Genomic DNA, 23,482 nt, shown 5'->3' with positions numbered 1-23,482 from the left:
TTTAAGACCCGTGGTCGGTTTAAATTCGTTTCTTAATCTTGCCGTTACATTTGAAATACCAAATCCGTTACGATTATGAATTTAATTATTAAAAGCAGACAGACTTTGAATGATTCTCAGAGTTCCATATGCTCTGAACATATTAGGTTTAATCTAGCAGCGATTATACAGAAAACGGAAAGTAAAACTTGTCACCATTGAAGAAAATCATCAATTTCCTTATTTGTTTGCATCTTTCGTCAAACTGAGAGAAATTTTTAGTTCCGGTTACCGCTCACTGCTTAATTTTTTACCACAATCGAAAAATATAGTTCTAGATACAAAATGAAAAATAGTTTTGTAGCTGTTGTCTAGTATCTTTTACCATTCTTTCTAATTATAATCACTGTTACTATATTTTGATGTAACTGTAGCGGAAGTTTAATGCTTGTGCAACAATAAATTGACGTTAAAGCCTTGTTTAACTAAAAAAGTAGAGTAAACCTCAGAAACTGATTTTGCGTTGCAATTACCAAAAAATGATCGACCATAGCGCAAAATGGTTAGGCGTACCTCGTTTTTCCTAATTCCAACAATATTGAAACAGTTTTTTTAACGATACCTGTTTTACTGAATTTTTCTAGCTACTGTAACAAATGAAATTTTCTTTAGTGTAGTGATTACCCCCTAATCGTGAACAAAACAAAAGAAACGATAGTTTCTCATCGTAAGATGATTACTAACTGCACTCGATTGACACCAGTAACATCGTGTATTCTTATTTCAAACGCAGCAAAAGAAATGATCACTCGAAATCATAGACGTACACTCATATACATCTCCAATACATATACGTTTTATTCGTAGACAATATCACGAGTAATTATCATTATCATAATTATATACATACACAATGTGATACGGCCAATTTGAGAAACAAAAATCATTCGCGCAATACGTATAACGGACGACGAATGATTCGACAAATACAAGATCGTTTCTTTTTTTCAATAACAATCAACGGTGGATTTGAACGACGTGAGGATCGATGGCCGGATCTTCGATAAAAATTAAAAGCACTAAGCCAACTATTTCCCAACGCTTTCTCTCCTCGCTTCGTAATAGTGCCGCTCAGTGACGACGGGACTTTCGAAGCAGATTCTTTTGGTCCCCGACGCAGGCGGGAAACTGCACAGATAATGGTTCAGGGAAGAGCGACGGTGTTGGTGATCAGGGCGGTCCGTGTCGGAGCGCCGGGATCGTGGCTTAGAAGCTGTTCACTACTTGGCCCAGGCCTCAAGGATCCCGTCCAGGGACTCGGTGGCGTCGAGCATCCAGACGAAGGACAGAACAGCCATGCAGAATGTCATGTGGATCACCGCCGAATCCTTGGCCATGTAGTAGGCCCAATTTGCGACGAAAGAGTAACGGCCAAGACCCACGTAAGAGTTCATCCACAGCAGCTGAGGGGCAACACGGTTTTTTTTTTTACGATATAATCGAGGACTAAAACTCGAGGAAGATGGTTGGCTAAGAATCGATATCTCTTGTTACATAATTTTGCTACGAGATAATCGTACGTCGAGTTTTTATTCAATTATTGTACTTGTGAACTTGGAAGATCTTTTTGAAAAAGTAAAACTATAACGTATTGGAATCATGTATATATATATATATATTTAAAAAAAAAAAAAAAACAACAACTGACGAGTTGACGCCCCATTTCAAATCGCTGCAAAATTGTCAAAAATATATCTAGATTCGTTCGATTTCACTTTACGTTTTCCTCATCTCAAAATTAATAAAACAGATTTGCTTTATATTCAGTACCTAATTTAATATCGCCATTTATTTATCATAATCAGTATCGCTGCAATGTTGTAAAATTAGATATTTAACGATGTCAACATCATAAAAAAAATGTGTTTCGGATGAGTTTTGTTCCGATTTGAATCGGAAATAGTCTTCTGAAGATAAAATGAGCGGTTGTAGAGTGAAATCGAACGAATCGATTTGATTTTCAACCATTTCTAAGCAATAAATACTCTATACCCGAATTTTTTGTGATAAAATTAATACAGTTTTCATTTTTGTCCATCCAGCCAGCGCTCAATTAAGATCGCGTTGCTCACCCATTTACTCGACTCCTGGGTAAGACAGCAGATCACGTGGATCAGCGGGATCCAAATAGCCCGAGTAGCCAGATTTGTTATCAGCGCGGAGACCAGCATCTAGGGGAATACAAGTAAACATTATCATGGTTCTGATCCGATGGATTTGATTATCACACGGCAAGTAAAAGCACACTGGCACGCAAACAAAATTTTCCACACAGTAATTCATTCAAGTGTGTAACGCGTTCATACGTAATGCGTCACAAATTGTGTGTTTGAGTACTTGAAAAATCATGAATTTTGCCACGCTTAAGTTTTTACTGTTTTACTTGTCCTGACCATATCTACATTAAATTATTTCAACCGTTCGGACTACATGCTAATTTTAAGGCTCAAATTTCCATTAAAACCTATAATAGTAGATAATCGAATATCTTTCTCAAATTTATCCAACTCTGATTACATTTGCCGAATGAACAAAACAAATTTCTCAAATAAAAATTTGCGTATTGGACTCTAAGATTGATTGAAATTTGTTGAATCCAATTTTTCCGAGCAACGATTCCCATTACAAGAGTTCATTCGTTTCAAATCATAGGTTGCGAGAAGAACGTTTCGTCAGCGTCAAATAACCTTTACGGATGGTTTTTCAGTATACATATTTTTTTCAATTCTCCTGAAAATCATTTTAATTCAAGCTTTGGAGAATAATTATTGCACGTTTAACGCAATAAAAATAAGTTAATCTATCATCACGTTCAAGTTAGAAAACGTGTGAATTTGAGACGAATGATTGTAAGGCTAAGGTTTGACTACGAAACATTCGTATCGGCGGCATAAAAATGCTGCAACGTTTACTTGTCGCAGGGTTACGCAGATATATTCTCTCTCACCATATAGGTGAAGAAACCAAAATTTGTCAGCTAGGTACCGTAACAAAATTCAATGTCTTTTCTCGAATCCTGAGCAAGGTCCATGATGTGAAAGCAGACAGACATGTCTCTACATACGAATCTTATAAAACGTGGCTCACTTCGTAGACGAACATCAGCTGACAGGGCGGCTCCTTGAGCGACCTGGGCCAAAGTTTGTATTCCGCAACGAGGCACAAAACGGAGAAGATGAACAAAATCGAAGCGTAGGAGGGATCGAACGGGGCGTTCTCTTCGTCCGTGCACAAACCGATGACACATATCTGTCTGATGTGAGTGTACATCCCCGTAGCCACGACGGCAATCCAATGAGGATTCAGATGCTCCAACGCGTCTTTAACCGTGTCCATGATCATTTATCGGTTACTAAAAATCGGAAGATCGGCACAGCTTAGAGCACCAAACGTAAGACCGCGTCTTGCGGTGACAACCGGACGATTTTTCCGGAAGCTTGAATATCAAGAAACCGTCTCGAAAGCCGCTTGGCTCACGATTATTTCCACTGACCTGAAAAATTTCTGGTGGGGGGTGTACCGATGCATTAATTATCCAAATAACCCCACGAATATGGAAACGATTACGTAAATTTGAAGGGAGGACATGCCGTGAAACAATCTACGAAAACACTGAACGTCGATATATGGATCTTCACTTATTATCACCACGGATCCAGGTTCCGTCGTCTCATCCGATATCGAATCTCAGGGCAAGCATATTTCTTCGGAAGATTGACAACTTCTTCGAGGACAAGGTCTGCGTGCTTTATTGGGAGACATTGGTAAGGAAAAAGGGTTCGTGCAGAAGAGTCGGATATACACAGCAACTCACACACTCCACCCTTAATGCCTGTATCGCGCTAATTGTCAGTCACCGGCTAATGGAAATTTCTTGTTCGTTTCCCGTTAAGTACCATGCTCTCGCTCCCTGCCAAATTATTTGCCGATAAAACATGTCATGGTGGTTTCAGGAAGGCGACTGGTCGACTTGGCTCCGACTTGGAAGGAGAATAAAATCCTGTAAATATTCCGTCAGCTCTTCAACGTGGTTTAAGACGAATATAAAAGTCCTGTCTGAAATCCCTTAACATCACGCCGTCAGAGTACCACCATCGTTCATTCCCACCCTTCCGAGCGATAAAAAGAGCGGTTGCTGGGTGCGAAGAGACGGGCGATAGATCGGACCGTTGTCTGGTCGTGATACATAATGCATTACATTTGCCGATGAGTTGTTATAGCTTTGGTCTCTCGACCTTCCAGGCGGTAGAAAGAAAACGGGGTTACTTTGGAAACTCTGGAAACTCAAATGTAATTTCGTGGTATTTTCTTCATTCTCGATTGTTGTTGGAAGTCGAAGTCACCAATTGTCAATTTGGCAGACAGTCACCCCCTCCAACCGTAACCGGTAAAATTGAAACAGAGACAAGTCTCGCACTGTCCTCATCCGGCAAACAAATCTGTAACCATGACTTGGTGAAATACTTGACAACTTCCATAGGGATCGCCTATCCAACGGGATGGGACGTAATTCAAAGTCCTGGGGGTTTATCCACTGTAGACAAAGGAGTCAGTGGTCCGCGAATGTACAGGAAATTAACCAGCAAATCTCTTTCTCGTCCCACTGGAGTAAGTCTGATCTGCAAAATGAGGTCGGAGATCAGACACGGATCGACACACCCTTATATATATATTAGGGTGAGCCAATAAAATTAACCTAACGAATCTATGGTCTCAAAAGGACCTATTGACTGAGAAAATAATTCTTCCGTCTCGAAAAATTTTTACCTCAATTTCAAAAGGTGTCGCTGGTCATTTGAAATTTCCCACTTAAACGACACGCAAAAAAATTTACCAAGCATATTCTTACAGGGCATTAAATTTTGTAGAAAAAGACTTTGGAGTTGATTCTTTAGACTCCAAATTCGTATACTTACGAGCCGTGAAAGTCGAAGAAAAGCGGACAGTTTTTTTTTTCTTTCGGTTGGCTATTTATCGAACCAAGTGCGGATTTGCTTTTGAGAACGATTTGAAAAATCGTTTTCCAGCATCACTTGCAATGCTCAAAAAAAAAAAAAAACAACCGACGAGAGATTTGATTGCAGCACTGACGTCGTGCACTTTCTACCTCGAGATGGGGCAAGCGAATTTCTCGATGCTGAGACCGCGTGACACGCATTCGGAAAAGATTGAACACCGAGGTCCAAGAAATACTGTATAAAGTTGAAATAAAGTGCCAGAAGCTAAAGTAGCCGATTATCCGAAGGCGCGCGTACCGGTAGCCATGGAGACGGCACAGAGAGCGAAGCAGAGACTTTTCCATCCCCCATGACGCCCACCCCCATGGAGGTGCCCCTGGCAATTCCGCCGGCTCTCGAGCGTCTCCTTGGACAAAGTCACGGAAATAGAATGGGAAAAATCTTTTCTCTCCGCATCAGCGAGCCAGGAAAGTGCCGACGGGATTTCTCGACTTCTTTAGAGGCCGCGAGCCTTGCCAGGGTGGAATAATTTTCCATTCATTAGATTCTCCGAGGGCGAAACATTCGTGAGCGACGAACGACCAACGTGGAACACAAGGATGGTGTTTAGATTTGGTAATGTTACGTCGTGCAACCGATTAATTGGTAACAGCTAACTTCGGTTCTCCGTTGACGTCAGAGAATGCTGATCAAAGAACAGCTGGCATCGTTGCATACGAGATAAAAAACCCCGAAAAATCTGCGGGAATTCCCTCGTGGCTCAGACAATTATTACTCATCGTAAGCTGCATTGCAACTACTCAGTCACTCGTCAAAAAACAATTATCTAATGTGTTTTGTGAATCGCTGATGATAACTGTGCACAGAAAATAACGATACACGGAGGGAAATGAATTCTTGAACCAACGAAATAGATTTTGTGGAGAATATAGATATTCGTCGTAAATATCAGCAAACTAGTACTATAATCACCCTAATAATCGATACTAATATTACTAAAATACTATTATTGCTATGGAAGTAGCTTCAGAGATGAGAAATCAGATACGGATAATGCTGGAGAAATTTGTCATCAGACCTGTTGCAAAGGAAGAAAGTCCAATACCAAGGTTTGAGGCATCGAAATTGATATTGACGATGAATAAACAAAAACTAGTGATACATTTTCAGTTTGTACTTCTACATGTACAACAATAAGCTTTCGGGTGTAGCCCATTAAATATCGGATAAATCACACAAAATTTTGAGTCAACAGAATTATAAATGTTATCATTCGAAGAATACGGTTTGCGCGCTTGAATAACTCTAATGTTCAGTCAATGGAAAAGATTTTTGTTACAACAAATTTCATTGCCCGTTAAAACCATTCAACTATCGACTCAACAACACACGAATTGAACCAAGCTCCAAAAAGGGTGACTATGGGTACTTAGAGCCATTTGGGCGGCATATATTTATCTTTATCTACGACTGACTAAAAATTTGAAAATCATTGGGAATTCAAAATGGTGGTAAAAATTCAAGAAATGATTTGATTCGTGCGAAACTTGGCACCTGGGGGTTCTTGAGAACGAACATTACGCAGCGAAGGTAGAAAATAAAATTTTCCAAACAGCGGACTAATTAACAGGTGACTATTTCACATTTCTGAATTTTCATATCATATTCTTAATTACCGATCTCAGAAACCTCCAAGTATGTTTTATTCAAATCAAATAACTTCTCACATTTTCTTTCGTATGGGTATACTATTTTTGTACTATTTTCATACGGGTTTACTAACTGCAAAAATAAAATACAGACCGTTCATAACTTGTTGGGCTTACTGTTAGACGTTGCGGTGTACGAGAAAACGAAATTTTCACAAAAAATACTCAAGCGTTAATATATGTGTCCATGCAGTGCAGTCATTGAACAATTAGCTGGGTGCTGATTTATATTTGAACGTACCTGTGATGGACAGAATAATCCTACCGGTACAGAATTGTCATTGCGATTGATAATAGAAACTGAAAGTTTTTTTACGCCTGTGATATAATTGTCTTTCGCTGGCCTGATTATTGGTCAAGGTTATCTCTTCTAGTCCTTTCCGATATAAATATAATCCTATAATATCAGGCGACGGACTTTTATATTGACGATTGAATGTCGTCGATTTAATGCGGTTCTAATTTATTAGGTCTTGGTTAAACGATCTAACTGCAATTAGTATGTGTATATTATTATTGTAGAATAAGGTGGAATAAGGTTGTGAAACCGATTGCTTAGGCAGTTTTTTATCGTTAGAAAAATATCTCTTCCAATGTAAAAATTTAAGAGATTATTATTTTTATTTTATTTATTAGACGGCATTGCTGGTCTTACGGGCTTCTCATCGGAAGCAAGGATTCAAAAAGGGTAAACACAACATCTACACATTAGAGTCTCCTTATACATCGTGCATGCAGAGAAGAAACTTCTTACTCGTAAAAATTTAAGCTTTTTGAAATTCTGTAACTGCAGATGATGGATGCAGAGTAAATGGAAGAATTAATGTTTTTCAGCACTCTGTGTCAGTTTCGGTGTAATATTTCGGCCTGTCGGATGAAATTTCTTTTGTTTTGGACTCAGTTCATTATCGTTGATTTTTTTTCACTAAAATTAGATTTTCTTCTTTAGGCCGATATTAAATTCTACCGTTTCAGAAAAAATTTTATCTTGATCAATTTTACCAGTCTCTTCAATCCGACTCATAGAGCTTGGATTCTCTATCAATCAGATGCTGTTCAATCAATTCTAAACATTCTCGCCAATCATGGATAGAATTTAGAACATTACGATAAGATCAATTTTTCGTTCCGGTTACCGCTCGGTCCTTAACCATGTTCATTTTTTACCACAATCGAAAAATATTATTCTAGGTACAAAATGAAAATCAGTTTTCTAGCTGTTACCGGAAAGTCTATTACCCGTTACTATTCTTTCTCATTAATGCTTGTGCAACAATAAATTGACGTTAAAGCCTTGTTTAGCTAAAAACGTAGAGTAAACCTCAGAAACTGATTTTGCGTTGCAATAACCAAAAATGATCGACGATAGCGCAAAATGTTTACGCGTACCTCGTTTTTCGTAATTCAAACAATATTCAAACAGCTTTTTTAATGATACTTGTTTTACTGAATTTTTCTAGTTACTGTATAATAACGTGGAACGAGTGATAATCGCAATTGCAATATTTTCAAAACAAAAGTTAAATTGACGGGATGGATTTAGATAACGAACCCCAGTATCGTCTCTTAAACTCAATTTTCATTACATCGATCACAAATCGCGCCCTCTTCTCTCGAACAATGAGGGACACGATACGGCAATCCGAGTTCTACTTGACTCCCTAATTGCGCTTGACTTGGCGTTCAATGGGCTTCTTGATTTCCTTGATTCCTCTCAGACTCGAGAATCTGTGGACTCGAAACACTCGGAGATCAAAATCTCCGTTTCATAAAAATGAAGTAATCGATGAGCTACAGAAAATACATAATTTAATCGCGGTATTGAATTTTGATCAGAATCTAGTCTTGAGTACGAGTGTAATTTGCAAATTCGTAACTAGTTGATTTTTAATCTCAATTCAATATCTCTTCTGCTTGTACGTCAATTATTCGCAAATTGAGAAGATTTACGCACTGCATGAATAATTCTTACGTATATCGCGTAGCGATTTCGGAGATCACACGATCGTATCAATTTTAATACCCAGAAAAACGTGCGTCTCAGGCCCGAAATTAAATCGCTTACGCAACACACCCGTAGATCCATTATAATGGCTTATTAACGAAGCCGCGTAATGAAAGTTTGGAATGCCCCATTTTTCCAAGGACCCTATATAGCTACGGGTAAACCGATTGAGCCGAACAGATCTCATCTACTATTAACACCTTGACCACGTATAATGCGTAAAATGTATCGTAGTTGCAGAAACAAGGTGACGTGTTTCACACACCTTCGCCACCGATGTCCGTAAAACGATCTTATCGATTCGGTGCTCGCGTTGCACACTGAAAATAAATTCTAGTCGCGATCACTGCGCAGTCCTTGACTATTTTAGTTTTTCACTATGAACGGAAAATATAATTCTTGCTAGAAAATGAAAATTAGTTTTCTTACTATGTGCAGAAAGTTTATTCTAGTAAGTGTGATGGTTTTTTTGATTATGGTCGGTTGAACGGTATTTCTTGGTAACTGTTGCTACAGTCATAAATTGGTGATGAACTTATCAAGTTAATAATATATCGTGCATTAAAAATGAGATTTAATTCATATTCCTCTCAGATCGTTATTTATTTATTTGGAGGCAAGTTTATTCGGTGATGATTCACGTCAAAACTCATCTTGATAATTACCTTTGTTCATTCGTTCGCACAACACATACGTAAACAAATACTTATCAACTATTAACGAAACTTCTAACTGTTAAATACATATCTCGATGTATAGAGAATTCTTTTACATCGAAATTAATACAATTAAATCGAGGACTTATCTCTGATCAAGATGATTCGTCGTCGAGTCGGCTACGTTCTATTTACATCTAATTGTAAGACTCCCAACGGAGCTCGTCGTTAATTGAATTCAATATAAAACTGACGAATACAAGAAAAATGGTATTGCAGAAATTTTTTACATTGCTTGGCCAAGCGTGACAGCCACAGACTTTACCTTAGAAACGTTTGATGATCGACTCACTAGCTGACCGTAATTCTTGCTCAATTAAGCTTCTTCTTCTCTCTTACATGTGTGTGAACACATTCGTATTTACCCTTGAAAATTGATGTGGTCGAAAAAAAAAGATGTATTAAACAAAGAGATTCAACGTTGTAATAATCAGAAAATTTACTACTGACAGCTATAGTCGTATTAAATAGTCATAATTTGCATCACATTTCCTCAGAATTACAACAACATTTAAAAATTTTATTGTAACGATACCCGTGTTACTAGAATTTTCTAACAACTACAACAAGTCAAATCGTTGCATCTCGATTTCGGTTTGAGGATCCCCCATCGTGCCAACCGGCTTGCGAACGTTCCAGATCCTCCTTATCCCACGGGAGGGAAGACTTGCCATGGTCGTTTAACTCGATTAACTCAATCCCGGATCTTCCTTGGAAGTCGTAACGAGGTTTACCCGAGTAGCGAGGCCCTTCCAACAACCTCCAACGTCGTGCAATCTCAACTTTCTGTTCACTTGCCTATGGAAGATAACACGGTGTTCGTAATCAACGTAGATCGACAATGCACTGAGAAAAATGTCATTTGTTACAGTAACTAGAAAAATTGAGTAAAACAGGTATCGTTAAAAAAACTGTTTGAATATTGTTGGAATTACGAAAAACGAGGTACGCCTAACCATTTTGCGCTATCGTCGATCCATTTTTGATAATTGCAACGCAAAATCAGTTTGTTCGGTCTACTATACTTTTTTAGTTAAACAAGGCTTTAACGTCAATTTATTGTTGCACAAGCATTAAACTTTCCCAACAGTTACAAGAAAATATAGTAACAGTGATTATAATTAGAAAGAATGATAATAGTTACTAGACAACAGCTACAAAACTATTTTTCATTTTGTATCTAGAACTATATTTTTCTATGGTGGTAAAAAATTAAGCAGTGAGCGGTAACCGGAACTAAAAATTTCTCTCAGTGTGACGAAAGATGCAAACAAATAAGGAAATTGATAATTTTCTTCAATCGTGATAAGTTTTACTTTCTGTTTTCTGTATAATCGCTGCTAGATTAAACCTAACATGTTCGGAGCATATGGAACTCTTAGAATCATTCAAAGTCTGTCTGCTTTTAATAATTAAATTCATAATCGAAACGGATTTGGTATTTCAAATGTAACGGAAAGATTAAGAAACGAATTTAAACCGACCATGGGTCTTAAATGGATCGTTTTTTATGCGAATCAAAATTTATGTCTAACCGAAAAACATACAATACTTTTTCCTCCTTATTACTTTTTCTAAATGAACGATTATGTTTTGCTCAGTTCGTATGTTTGTTTAAAAAAAAAAAAAACATCGCAAATTTTTTGTTTTCCAGAAACTTTTTTTATTCTAATTTTTCTTTCAAAACTAGCTCATTCGGCTGCCAAATCCTATCATATTAGTTTCAGATTTTTCACTCAGTCGGTTTCAAGATCATCGTGGAAATTTGTCGGACAGACTGACAGATTCTTTCCTTTTCATGGCGATGGAATAAAAAGCGGGAACGTTTTTTCATCATTTCTTATCACCAAAATGCTCAACTGTAAGAATTATTAATTATATGCATTTTTCGCGACCAAACCTAACAAAAATTTCAATACCTTGTTGTATCAAAAAACTTTTAGGATGCATATTAGAAGAATATTCCCAAAAGTCAAATACATAACGATAACAATTCTTATACGTCTAAGCAATAATATTTTTCAACATAATCTTGGTCTATAGTTACTGTAAATTTAACCGTCTTTGAAATCCAAATTTTATGAAAATATCATTATTCTTGAATTTGATTCAGGTTCCCTTTCATTCCGGCTCACGAGTGTCGAAACGAAATTAATTTAACGGGCGATGCGAAAGTAAAGCAGCAGAAAAGGAGGAAAAGGTTGGTAAAAGGGGCAGAAGAAATCTTGTTAAGACTATAACATCGCTCTTGACGAAGGTAATCATCGTCGATGGTCACGGCTGTACATGAGAGAGGAGCTTGAACTGAGCTTCAACTTTTAACGAGATCCACCATCCAAGGGTTGAATTTATGAAGATGGTGAAAAATAGAAAAATACAGTGCCAATGATATTTTCTCTGCAACTGAGAGCAGATCGAAAAATTAAAACTACCCAGCAGTTTTTAATTAAAAAAAAAATAATAACGTAACAATATCTCTGAAATATTTATGATCCAGTATTGAAATGCAGCATGTAGACACCGGACAATACACGCACTTTATATGGCAGTGTCAGCGTTCCTAACATCTTGTTAGTGCTATCGTAAATGTCAGGCATGACATAAATTTTTACGAAACATTGTAGCAAATATGACAGGGTCGGTAACTGTACGTTTTATGCGATGGGATTCTAGAAAATGTTTGCGGGACTGTTTAAGAATATATTATTTCATAATTGGTGTAAAAATACATATACTCGGAATGCGCATGTGTATAAATTACAAACGTTGAATTATAGCTACGTACAAACTACATCGGGACGTCGGAAAATATGTTACAACGGATAATAATTACGTACCTGAAACATCGGTGAAATAATTCTGTGACATAAAAATTATACATCGCGTAATTTGGTTTTAGGAGAAAGAACCTTCTGCAATAGGTAACGATATTCGTAATTTTCAACTGTCTTCGCTTATCGCAACTAAATGCGAAAAATCCGCTATGTAACTGCTGTTGGACACGCGCAAGGGCGGGGGCGTAGTAGAGGGGATACATAAAGGTGGCGGACCGATAGATTCGCGATAGTAGCTCGCTGGCTGTCGTCCGAATAACACGTTCCAACGACGATCTCTGACAGTTGCGGAAAACGTGCTTGAAGAACGGCACCGTAATTCGCAGATAGCTACGCGTATTAGCCAGAGGTAAGTTCAGACCTTTAATTACGGACATGCGACTGCTGCACATGTCGAATTAATTATACGCATGAATACATTGCACGGCTTGCTTACGTTCACTCGCAAGTTTCGTTACGTACCTGTATATACAGTCCTAATTATTATTATTATTATTATTATTTTTTTTTTTTTACATCTTCCTTATCGCAAACTGAGAGAAATTTTTAATTCCGGTTACCGGTCGGTCCTTAAACTATTTTCATTTTTTTACCGGAATCGAAAAATCTAATTCTAGGTACGAAATGAAAATTAGATTTATTAGTCTGTGCAGTTCGATGAGATATCACGGATGTTTTGTTCTTCCATTGTCTTATTCTCCTTTAAGTTTTCTTTTTTTTTTTTTCCCCCACGTGCGAGGCAGGTCAGGTTGTGGATTCCACTACTAGCTCATCCCGAACTTGTTTATATTTATTTAACTGAATCAGTTTCACTTTCAATTCAGCATTTCTCGTCGTCTGTAAGGAACCGTATATGTCGAGTACTTGTCATTGAAAGTACAATGCCTCGCTCATAGTGCGTATAGATACACAGTTGACGAGCGGGTTTACTCTGAACATGAGCCAGCCTTTGAACTGACCATTTACAAAATCGTTTTGAACCGAAATAATAACGAATAATGATGATAATAATAATAATATCGAAATGGTGACGTTAAATTCGCGATCAGCGATCCAAAAAGCGTTACATGTACCATTTTTTTATAAAAATACAAATGTTTTTGTTTTTTCTCAGTACATTGAACACGCCAAATTTAAATAAAAATTTTTCGAATCTGACTTTGGAATCGTGATCAGAGATCTTAAAACCTTGTGGTTCCAATTTTCATTCAAATCCGTTTATCCATTTTCTAGGTATCGTCATTTTTATTTTATTTCTCAGAACTTTGTTATCTAAATAATTTACAAAGTACTGAACCGATCAAAGCCAAAAAACCGATCAGTTCGTTACATCTGAAAATGGTCGGGAGGTGATTCTCTAAACATTGAAACGTCGAGATCTAGTGGAAACTCATCTTTTCAGTTTCGAGGCGTTGACAATAACTTCTGCCTTTCTCTGAAAGCAGAAAAACGGGAAGTTGAAAACAGACGTGTAAACAACAATCCGTATAAAAGTTTACAATGCGTTTACGGTATGCGGGATTAGGCAACGCGTGTTCAAGAACAATCGTTTTGCAATTGTGAAAAAAGGGAAAAAGCTGCGGCATTCCTAACGCTTATTGCACACAGTGCCTTGATTCTGACAAGATACGTATCGTAGAAAGCTGATCGTACATATGCAATGTACAACTCAATTATAACAAAAGTGAGAATTTTTTTTATAGATGCTACGTATCGTACTCAATAGCGAAAAAAAAAATATAATTTTTTTTGAATCATTGTCTTCGTAATTTCGTATATGACTAATTGCCCAGATGCAATGTTAAAACGTATAACATACTTAAGCGAGATAAAATATCGATGCAATTCTTTTTTCGTATGTCTTACTACTACACGAACTCTACGTTTTTTAAGCCTGAATACGGCGAAGGACAAAAGTGTTCGTACAGTGGATGAATTTAAATAAAATAAGGAACAATTTTTTTAAAGTAAATTATTTATTCAAACTTGTGCTGTTTTATTTCATTTGTTATCTTATGTTGCGTATCTGACATTAAAACAAATCGCCGTTGTGGCAAGGACAAAAGCATTTATGCGCTATGCGTACTTTTGCATACTGTATGTACTTTACTATACTATAATGTACGAATAGTTTGTCCCACACTGTAGGTAGAGAATGAGAATAAGAATTTGAAATTTTACGTTGTATTTAATTTGAAATATTTTACGATTTAATACAAAACGTCACGAAATTTTCTACGCTATTCCTGGAAAAATATTTTATTCGTCGAAACTCTTGACGTCAAATGCCAGTTAATTCACAGCTGCAGGAAAACAGTAAACGATGAAATCAAGAATCTCAACGTCAGCGACTCAATGAATCGCAGTAATTATTCCAAGAAGGATAAACGAGTTTCGAGCCGAAGTACATTTACGTTCATTGTTTCTGAAAAAGTGTTAATGAAATTCACTAGATATTAACCAGGTGAAAGTCAAAACGATTGTAAATGATAAAGTTAGGATCAAGGTACAATTATTTACACTGTAATTTGCGAAGAAATTGAGGTTTCGTGACTGTTGCGAGTCATTGTTGCTAAAATACGCAAATCTTTCTGTGCTTTATGAAAGTTAAGAAAACATTTCGAGCGAATTTTCTAAGATTAAACTAAAAAATGTTCAGCCGTAATCATATAGAGATGTCAACTTATCCGCATGCAGAGCCTGCTCAATGCTTTGTTTATAATCATGATGTATTCCCGACGTCTCGGACCCATTTACTGACGTCATACCTCTGTCTGGATTTCCCGGTTTCGATGAACCGGTGCTACAGCAACGTGCATTCGAGCTCTCGACTATCGAGTCGATGCGGTTTTACCCGGTCTCGCGGATCTCTGGGTTTACCTGAAAATCCCCTGGCGTCAAAAGTCAGGGCCGACGAACTTTTACTCCTTCCAGCGAATTTTGGGACGGAGCCCGTTTCATTCTTCGAATAACTCGTGCGGGATATAGGATAATATTTTTGGTTTTTGTCGCCGCGTCGGGCACGCATTGTTAAATTTTTATCCAGTAATGTGTAAGGCTGTGAAAATTAGAATTCCGGAAGACCTGAACATCGGAAAGGCTTTGGAAAATAGTACGCAACAGTGATAGCAATTGTTTTTTTCTAAATGTTTCTAGTTTTTACGCCTGGGGTTGACCTTACGAATTTGAAAAGTTCCGAGAGCGCCTAATTCCGGATTTTTTGCTGGTGAAACTTGAAGCAGAGAAATCAAACTTTTACGAAACACCAAAGTTTCTAATGCTCGGAAACCCGACGGCTTAAAATTTCGATAGAGCCATAATTCGTAAAATTAAACTTTCGATAGATTAGATTTCGGAATATTAAAACATACTCACACAGCGTAGTTTACGCATCGAGCGGGTGTAGAAAGTTTGAAAAATTGAAAATCAGAATTACCAGGATTCCGAACGTAAAGATATCAAAAATCCAAAACAAAGAAGGATCGAAGTGGTGGAAATTTCACCAAGCCAGAAATTCACAGAACAGAAAATCTTTGATTATTCGGAATTTCGATGTTCAGATTTTTTAAATTTCTCATTTTGGCATTCTTCAGAACTTTGAGCATCGGGTTTCGGACTGTTTGAAACATTGATGTTTTTTTAAAGTTTGATTTCTTTACCGTAAGTTTCGCCACCAAAAAATTTGGAATACGGTGTTTTTGGGACTTTTCAAATTCGGGATTTCAATCTCTCCCCCAGTTTTTATACTCAAGTTTGAGTGATGTGCAAGGTAAAAGCATATCGTAGTTTTTAAAATCGTAGAGTCTAAAGTGTACAAATTACTTCATACGTTTTGAGACTTGTGTTAAATTCTTGTTTCAAAACATCAGTGAAAAAATTTTATTCCTACTCCAGACGACATGAGAAAATTTTTGATTTCGAATCAAATTGAACGAATTCTATTTATAATCTTGACTGAAGTTTCGAGTGAATCAATTCACTTTCATTTATACCGACACCCATGGACGCAATTTTATTGATAAAAATGGTTCCGGTGGAGATACCGAGTTGCCTTTATACAAACGAGTTACAATAAGGTCAAGTACGAGAATTTTTGATTGCAACATAGCCTGGACTCCGACCTCCAAAACCAAACCTCAGGTTTAGAACGTTGGCTGAAGGCGAGAAGTGCATCTCGCAATGATTTAATAGAGCAGGCAATTTATCGTCATTGAGACTCGAGAGGCAAATGTTACGACACTGTCACACGACCAGTGACTTGGCGGCTTTGCTAATTCGTCGTTCTGTGGATTCTATGATACACCGATTTGATTTGGCGCGAGCGATAGTTAATTTGAATCATTGAAAACCTTGATTTCACCAGAATTACGATAATTTTTCATTTCATTTTTATTCTTATTAATGTTTTTTGCATTATAACGGGTGTGATCACGGAGAAAAAAAATAGGGAACAGCCCAATGCAGAAAAATAACACAGACGCTCTTGTGAGAAAAAAGTGAAATTCTGATTTTGAGCATTTTCTCCTTTGTAGAAAAAATCGATTTTATTAACGTACATTTTACAGCAATCGAATCGTATTTTTTAATGAGGAATCTGTCCTTCACAAAAGTTGGGTCAAGGTATTTTTTTTTAATCGGAATATTATCTTACAATAAAATTTACACCAGTCTACTTTTAAATGCTTGAAATTTGTTTCAATCGAAATTTATCTTCTCTCTGCTTAAAATACACCTGAGGCCTCAACTATCCAGTCAAGGAATTGAAATTGAAACATCTCCTTTTCAAGTCTGTAAAAAAAAACTTATTGTTTCTCTTACAGAAAAAAAAACAGCACAATGGATCCGAACGGGTTTAAAGATTTTGCCGGTGAAATGGCAAATTTTATTACCAACTACCTGGAGAACATCAGAGAAAGGTAAATTGAGGTGACTGAAGAACGAAATGATTGGGACGAATGAAAAAAAAATTAGCATAAATTGCGGCTTGTGAGACAAGTGATTTCAAAATGAAATATCGACAGACTGAAGGAAATAGGGAAAAACTGGGAAAAACTTGGAGTAAATTACCTCTATCTTTGGGTGACACATGTGCCTTGATGTAATCCAAAATAAAAACTAGTTTCATAAAACGTTACTTGTTACGTGTCAGTCACGGCAGAAATCCTGCCGCAATATAACGTAAGCATAGCAGCCTGTACACTCGGTCTTGAGGAGTGGAGAAAGGAGATTTCCGATTAACTCAACCTTGGCAACCTGCTATCGGTACTTGGGCTGCTTTCGCGAGGTATTGCCCACCGTCATTTTGCACGCTCCAATTACCATTGGGCGTTGCTTCATTGTTAATCATCTCAAAATCGCTTTTATCATTCCCCATTATTAAGAGTTACGATAATTGAGCGTGAGAGCTGAATAGCGTAAAACGGAACCCACTGTCAAATCCTCGGTCAAATCACTGTTTTGAGAAAATTTGATGACAAGAAATCAGAAACGTTGCTAAATCAATCACGAACATACGTCGTACCAAAGTTTGAAGCTAAATTGTCAAACCGAAGCATCGAAGAAGCTCCTAACTTTCGATAATTTCACACAATGCTTCGATATTGTGCTAACGATATCGCCTTTTGATTGCAACCTTGGTTTTAGTCTTGATGAAATACGTTTGATACTAGTTTCGTAACCAAGTGATATAGTAATGATTCATAGAAACGTTTACACTCGTGGAAATTGTTATTTTATGATACTTAGGATTGCAGGGATTGAGTCTATTTTTTTAATAACAATGATTACATCCAGCTGCATAAGCATTTACTAGAACGATAACACTAAATTAATAACAACAGTGCTCATCTGATTGATAACCATTCTCTTTTAGGCGAGTCTTGCCGATTGTTGAACCTGGGTACATGAAGCCACTCCTACCCACCGAAGCTCCTCAATCACCAGAAAATTGGGAAGACGTGATGACCGATATCGAGAGAGTCATCATGCCCGGAGTACGTTTGACGTCTTAAGAACAACGAAGGTTTTCCGTTATCCTCAATCATTTCTGAGGAGAGTATACTTATTTCTCTTTTTTCCTTTCGACCAGATAACGCACTGGCAGAGTCCGAAATTCCACGCGTACTTTCCAACGGCTCAATCGTACCCAGCGATAGTTGCCGACATGTTGAGCGGTGCGATTGCTTGCATCGGTTTCACATGGGTAATCAGAAAACCAGTGTTTTTCTTTTTTTTTTTTATCTTTCCCGTCCAAAGACGTTCGACCAGTTCGTAATTCCAAATTTGAATTCGTTCACAGATCGCGAGTCCAGCGTGCACCGAGTTGGAAGTGATCATGCTCGACTGGCTGGGTAAGATGCTGGATCTTCCATCTGCGTTCTTGTCCTCCAGCGGAGGAAAAGGTGGTGGCGTTATTCAGGTGAGTACTCTACGGTCCGAAATCACCTTGTGTTAAGTTGTTATAAACATCGTGACGAATTTCATGGTCGCTAACAGGGAACTGCTAGTGAAGCCACGCTGGTGGCCCTCCTCGGGGCAAAAGCCAAAATGATCAACCGAGTGAAGGAAGAGCACCCGGAGTGGACTGCGAACGAGATAGTGGGAAAACTGGTCGCCTATGCATCGTGTAAGTCGTACAATTAGATAAAATAAGACACAAGCACTCGTGGAAACGAACTGAAAAATGTTTGCCAAAAACATAGTCCATAATTTGAAGATCGTGCTATTTAAACGTCCAATTTCCCTTTACACGCACAAGTATTGGAGTGGACTTTTCTACACGAAATACGTGAGGAGTACATTTGAGAGTAAAATTTCTCTCGATGTCCGTCAAACTCATGGCTCCTGGGCGTAACGACTTTATCTTCGGCCGTCAGTGGCATAATTTAGCATTGAATCAGTGCGCCGGAGTGGGTTCATTGTTCCGGCCTTTGACGACGCTAAGTAAGCGCCGTCCTTCCTCTGAAACGAGGGAATCGAGGAGGTTGAGAGATACGGGGGTGGGTAGTTTTCGCGAGCACTCCATCGCCAGCACTTTGTCACCATGGTAACGCGTAATAACCACTCAATTCCACCCAGCACACTTGCGACCGACCCTCGATGAGGACAATTGACATTGGTGTACAGGTCCTTCACACAAGCGTCCTGAATGTATATGTTGTATGTAAAGTACCTCGTCTATAAGGACGTGAAATGTGCTTGAATGAGAAAGCTTTCAGTAAACGGTGACGTTTATCGAGGACGTTTCTTTTCCCATTGTTGTAATAATCCCTTGAGAATCCTCTTAATTTGTGAAAAATTACAGAGACTGGTGATTGATTTTTCATTCCGGTTTGCGCAGGTCAGGCTCACAGCTCTGTTGAACGCGCTGGTATACTAGGAGGAGTTCAATTCAGGCTTCTCGATGTTGACCAGAAGTACAAACTGAGGGGCGATACTCTGGCTGATGCCATTCGTGAGGACAGAGAAAAAGGACTGATTCCATTTTACGTAAGTGTTCTGCGATTACTCCGCAATTAGGGTCGTGCGATGAGTTTTTCAGAACTTAGTGTATACGATTACCATGGAGTAACTCAGGGTTCTTTGGAGAAGTATGACTACCAATACTCGCTTGATTTCAACCTCATTGCCACTACCTAACATGTGAATACGTGCAGGTCGTAGCTACTCTGGGAACCACTTGCTCCTGCGCCTTTGACAACCTTGAGGAAATAGGAGCAGTTTCGAACCGTGAGCAGGTCTGGCTGCACGTTGATGCCGCCTACGCAGGTGAGCGTCCGATCTTCTCCTATCTTTGCTCTACGCCTCTGAAACAGGTGTTTCTGATCTGAACGTACGGGATTGCCGATTGTTTCAGGGTCTGCTTTCATCTGCCCCGAGTTCCGGTACCTGATGAAAGGCGTCGAGAGGGCGGATTCGTTCAACTTCAATCCCCACAAGTGGATGTTGATAAACTTCGACTGCTCAGCTATGTGGCTCAAGGACCCGAGCCACGTCGTTAACGCTTTCAACGTAGACCCACTTTACCTGAAGCACGATGCTCATGGCTCACTCCCAGATTACCGAGTAAGCAGTAAAATTCCTGAGTCCGTGTCTCGATTGTTAATTTCCTTTTCATTCTCATTAGCACTGGCAAATTCCCCTCGGGCGCAGATTCCGCGCTCTCAAGCTGTGGTTTGTTCTTCGATTGTACGGCGTGCAGAATCTGCAGAAGTACATTCGTTCCCACGTTGCTCAAGCCCATGAATTCGAGGCTCTGGTTTTAGAGGATCCTCGCTTCGAAGTTGTCGCAGAAGTCGTAGTCGGTCTCGTTTGCTTCAGACTCAAGGTAAGCTGGCCGGTTACAAACCGAGAAAGACAATCTGTATGTTTAATCTCTGGTTAGATCTGCCGCGCTGTTTCGACAATCTCATTATACTATCAATAGCGTGAAATATATTTTATGGAATCTCGGAGCAGGAGCCAAGAACGCTCGTGAAAGTCAGATTCAAACGGCCTTGTGCTAGTTGTCTCTAGACTCTTACGATTAGCCGACTCTCGGACATTGATAGTCTCCTGCTGATTAGTCATTCCAACTATAAATCAATAATAATGCTTCGGATAACAGATATCTGTTACAGCGATATTTACATCATACACAGCTTCGCATCTCTCGGGGTTAGAATGTAGTCTTGACCTTTGCTATCTTTTAATTCGGAAAGTGCACTAGAATAGCAGGCTGGCAATGCCAAATCAACTACCGATTAGACTTAATGCAATGTTATTATTTTTCCGTCACACCCACAATCGGGTGCAATCACGACCTGACACCAGAAAATTATCAATTTTAGCATTATTTACTAGTTCTTGTATTAGGAACGATTTTTCGAATTCTCAGTTGTCAAGGTGAAAAATTTCGTGACACACACCGATACGCTGGCAAGTAATTCTAATCAGAAACCTGCTCCATGATTTCAACGTCTCTTGATCAAGGACCCTATCTATTTCATTTCTCCATTGTCTAATCGGCAGGGTTCAAATGACGTTAACGAGGCTTTACTGAAGCGGATCAACGGTGCTGGTAACATCCATCTGGTACCATCGAAGATAAGCGACGTTTACTTCCTACGATTCGCAGTCTGCTCCCGCTTCAGCGAAAGCTCCGACATCCAGAGTTCGTGGAAGGAAATAAAGTTACGCGCTGAAGAAGTTCTCGCCGAGCAACCAAATTCCAAGTGATGGCGGGCTCAAATCGTGCGCAGTTGCAGGGCGCTCATCCCACCCACGAGCTGCAATCAATCCTAGTTTATTTGTTAAAACGAAATATGAAAATGTTTAAATATTTATCAAGGTGCATTTGAACGCTGACCTCAACCGTCAGTGATTGTTAATTACGGTCAGGATTGCCAATCAATGGGGGTATTCTTCCTTGGCGTTCAGCTGCACTACTATTCCTCATTCTTCATGTTATTAGGGTACGTACTTGTGAATCTGCGATATTAGTTCCATTGCAGTGCGCGTCTCGCTTATACCGTTAATTTTTATCCGTTGCAGTAGAGTTTGATGAGTAGCTCGTATGTGTATAATGATTTTCAAGTGTTTGTGGAATCGTTCAACTCCCTGATCCCACTAGAATATGTGTGTGTCGAAACGTATTAGAAGCAGTTGCACAGTTTGTCACTAGAATACCACGCCCACCACTATATATAAATATATAATTGTTAATAGGTGTATGATAAATGTTTTAAAAATGATAAAGTGGTGTGTGCGTGCGCGTGGCTCAGGTATAATCCAACTGTGTATTTCTCACAAGGTTATTCCTCTCTCAAAGCCCAGATACATACCAAGTATTACCACTCGAACGAGCGACTTTTGAACTGGAAGAAATGTTAGTGTTATTGAGACGCGGAAATTAGAGGGAAAGTGACCGTGTGAAATCGGACTTTGGGATTCTGGCAGTCACTTGATCTTATCGTCGTGATTGGCGAGGTAAGATTCGACAATCCCAAAGCTCCATGATTATATACACTCCCAAATTACTTGTATTATTGATGTTGACTGTTATACTGTGCGATCACATAGATTGGATTGTCTAGTGCAGAGATTATTTAAATTTAAGATGTGAGAACCACCCTAGAATTTCAGTGTTCGGTCTATGTTTTTGGTGTATTCTTATGATATGATACGAGAATATTGAATGACCGTTATAGTATTGGTAGATCATGGCAACTTAGGTGTAGTCTTCTGATATAATTGTTATGACTGATCACATTGAGCTGAAAGACTTTACTTAATTTTCAAACGACTCGTGTACTGTTGAGAACTATTGTAAAACTGTCCAAAACTATAATAATTTTGGTCATGAAACAATGATTTTCTTCCCCATTGGGGAAATGGAGTCTTCAAGTTACTTTGATCGGTCATGACGGAATCTGGAGAACGCGGCTCTAAATAGGTGACTCGTCGATCGGAACTGCAGCCTGGACAATAAATAGAGAGCTTTAGAGATCTCTGAATGAAGATATTATGGAGATTCCGAGTTTTGAGTAGCCTGATCACTTTATGAAAAATACGGGTCCAATAATACAATTTCAGAAAAAGACGGGACAACGGGACCAAGGGAATTAAAAGAGGGGAGGCGTGACCGTCACTTACCAGCTATTGTATTTCACGCCATCATTAAATTTTAATATGTAGTGGCGATTGGCTGTGCGTATTAAATCGCTTGGAAAATGCAGATGTGATTTAACCGTTAAAATATACAAGAGTTTACGAAATTGAACCAAGGATCAGAGCTTTGCTTTGTCATTGGTCGTTAACACAGTTTACGCGTACAGTTTTCTGTTGGTATGTACATCGACATTGTTTTATCTATAATGTTACATGCTTATGATACCTTGTTCCGTCACATGGCGTGTACAGTATTTTACCAGCCGTGATTCAATTGAATTATTTAATGATAATATAATATTCGTTATTATTGTGTTAGTCTATGATTTAAATTCAAGCCTGATCACCCTCGTCCTTTCGCTCCATAAATACAAGTCTAATAAGAATTTTGATGGACTGTGAAAGTGGTTAGGGTTGGCTATCGAATGAAGATCACAGTAAGAAATAAAACTAACCCACAAGTTTCTTATTTTTGTTTCTTATCATTTAATTTCGATTCACACTATTTATAACGCGGACAAAAATGACACGTTCATTTTACATATGGTGAGGACTTTATCGTATTCTCTTTGAG

The 23,482-nt window shown here is 38.5% G+C and overlaps 1 protein-coding gene across 2 annotated transcripts; it reads left to right on the top strand.

Annotated features, from left to right (window-relative positions):
- Window positions 1–12,475: 12,475 nt before the first annotated feature.
- On the top strand, window positions 12,476–23,377 carry LOC107224458 (aromatic-L-amino-acid decarboxylase). 2 transcript variants are annotated; one of them, XM_046732966.1, is made up of 11 exons: window positions 12,476–12,614; window positions 17,082–17,177; window positions 18,134–18,254; window positions 18,350–18,463; window positions 18,560–18,679; window positions 18,757–18,886; window positions 19,601–19,749; window positions 19,917–20,028; window positions 20,117–20,325; window positions 20,387–20,587; window positions 21,271–23,377. In XM_046732966.1, the coding sequence occupies exons 2-11, from the start codon at window positions 17,098–17,100 to the stop codon at window positions 21,475–21,477; spliced, it is 1,443 nt and encodes a 480-aa protein (XP_046588922.1). In that variant the 5' UTR covers window positions 12,476–12,614; window positions 17,082–17,097; the 3' UTR covers window positions 21,478–23,377. The 2 variants fall into 2 exon arrangements, with proteins under 2 accessions (XP_046588922.1, XP_015520006.2); XM_015664520.2 differs by having other exon boundaries at window positions 12,490–12,610; window positions 17,083–17,177.
- Window positions 23,378–23,482: the final 105 nt, after the last annotated feature.

Source organism: Neodiprion lecontei, chromosome 2, assembly GCF_021901455.1.
Source record: "Neodiprion lecontei isolate iyNeoLeco1 chromosome 2, iyNeoLeco1.1, whole genome shotgun sequence".
In the NCBI taxonomy this organism is placed as follows: Eukaryota; Metazoa; Arthropoda; class Insecta; order Hymenoptera; family Diprionidae; genus Neodiprion; species Neodiprion lecontei.
Note: the sequence above shows the minus strand (reverse complement) of the source record. Positions and strands in the feature narration are given on the sequence as shown.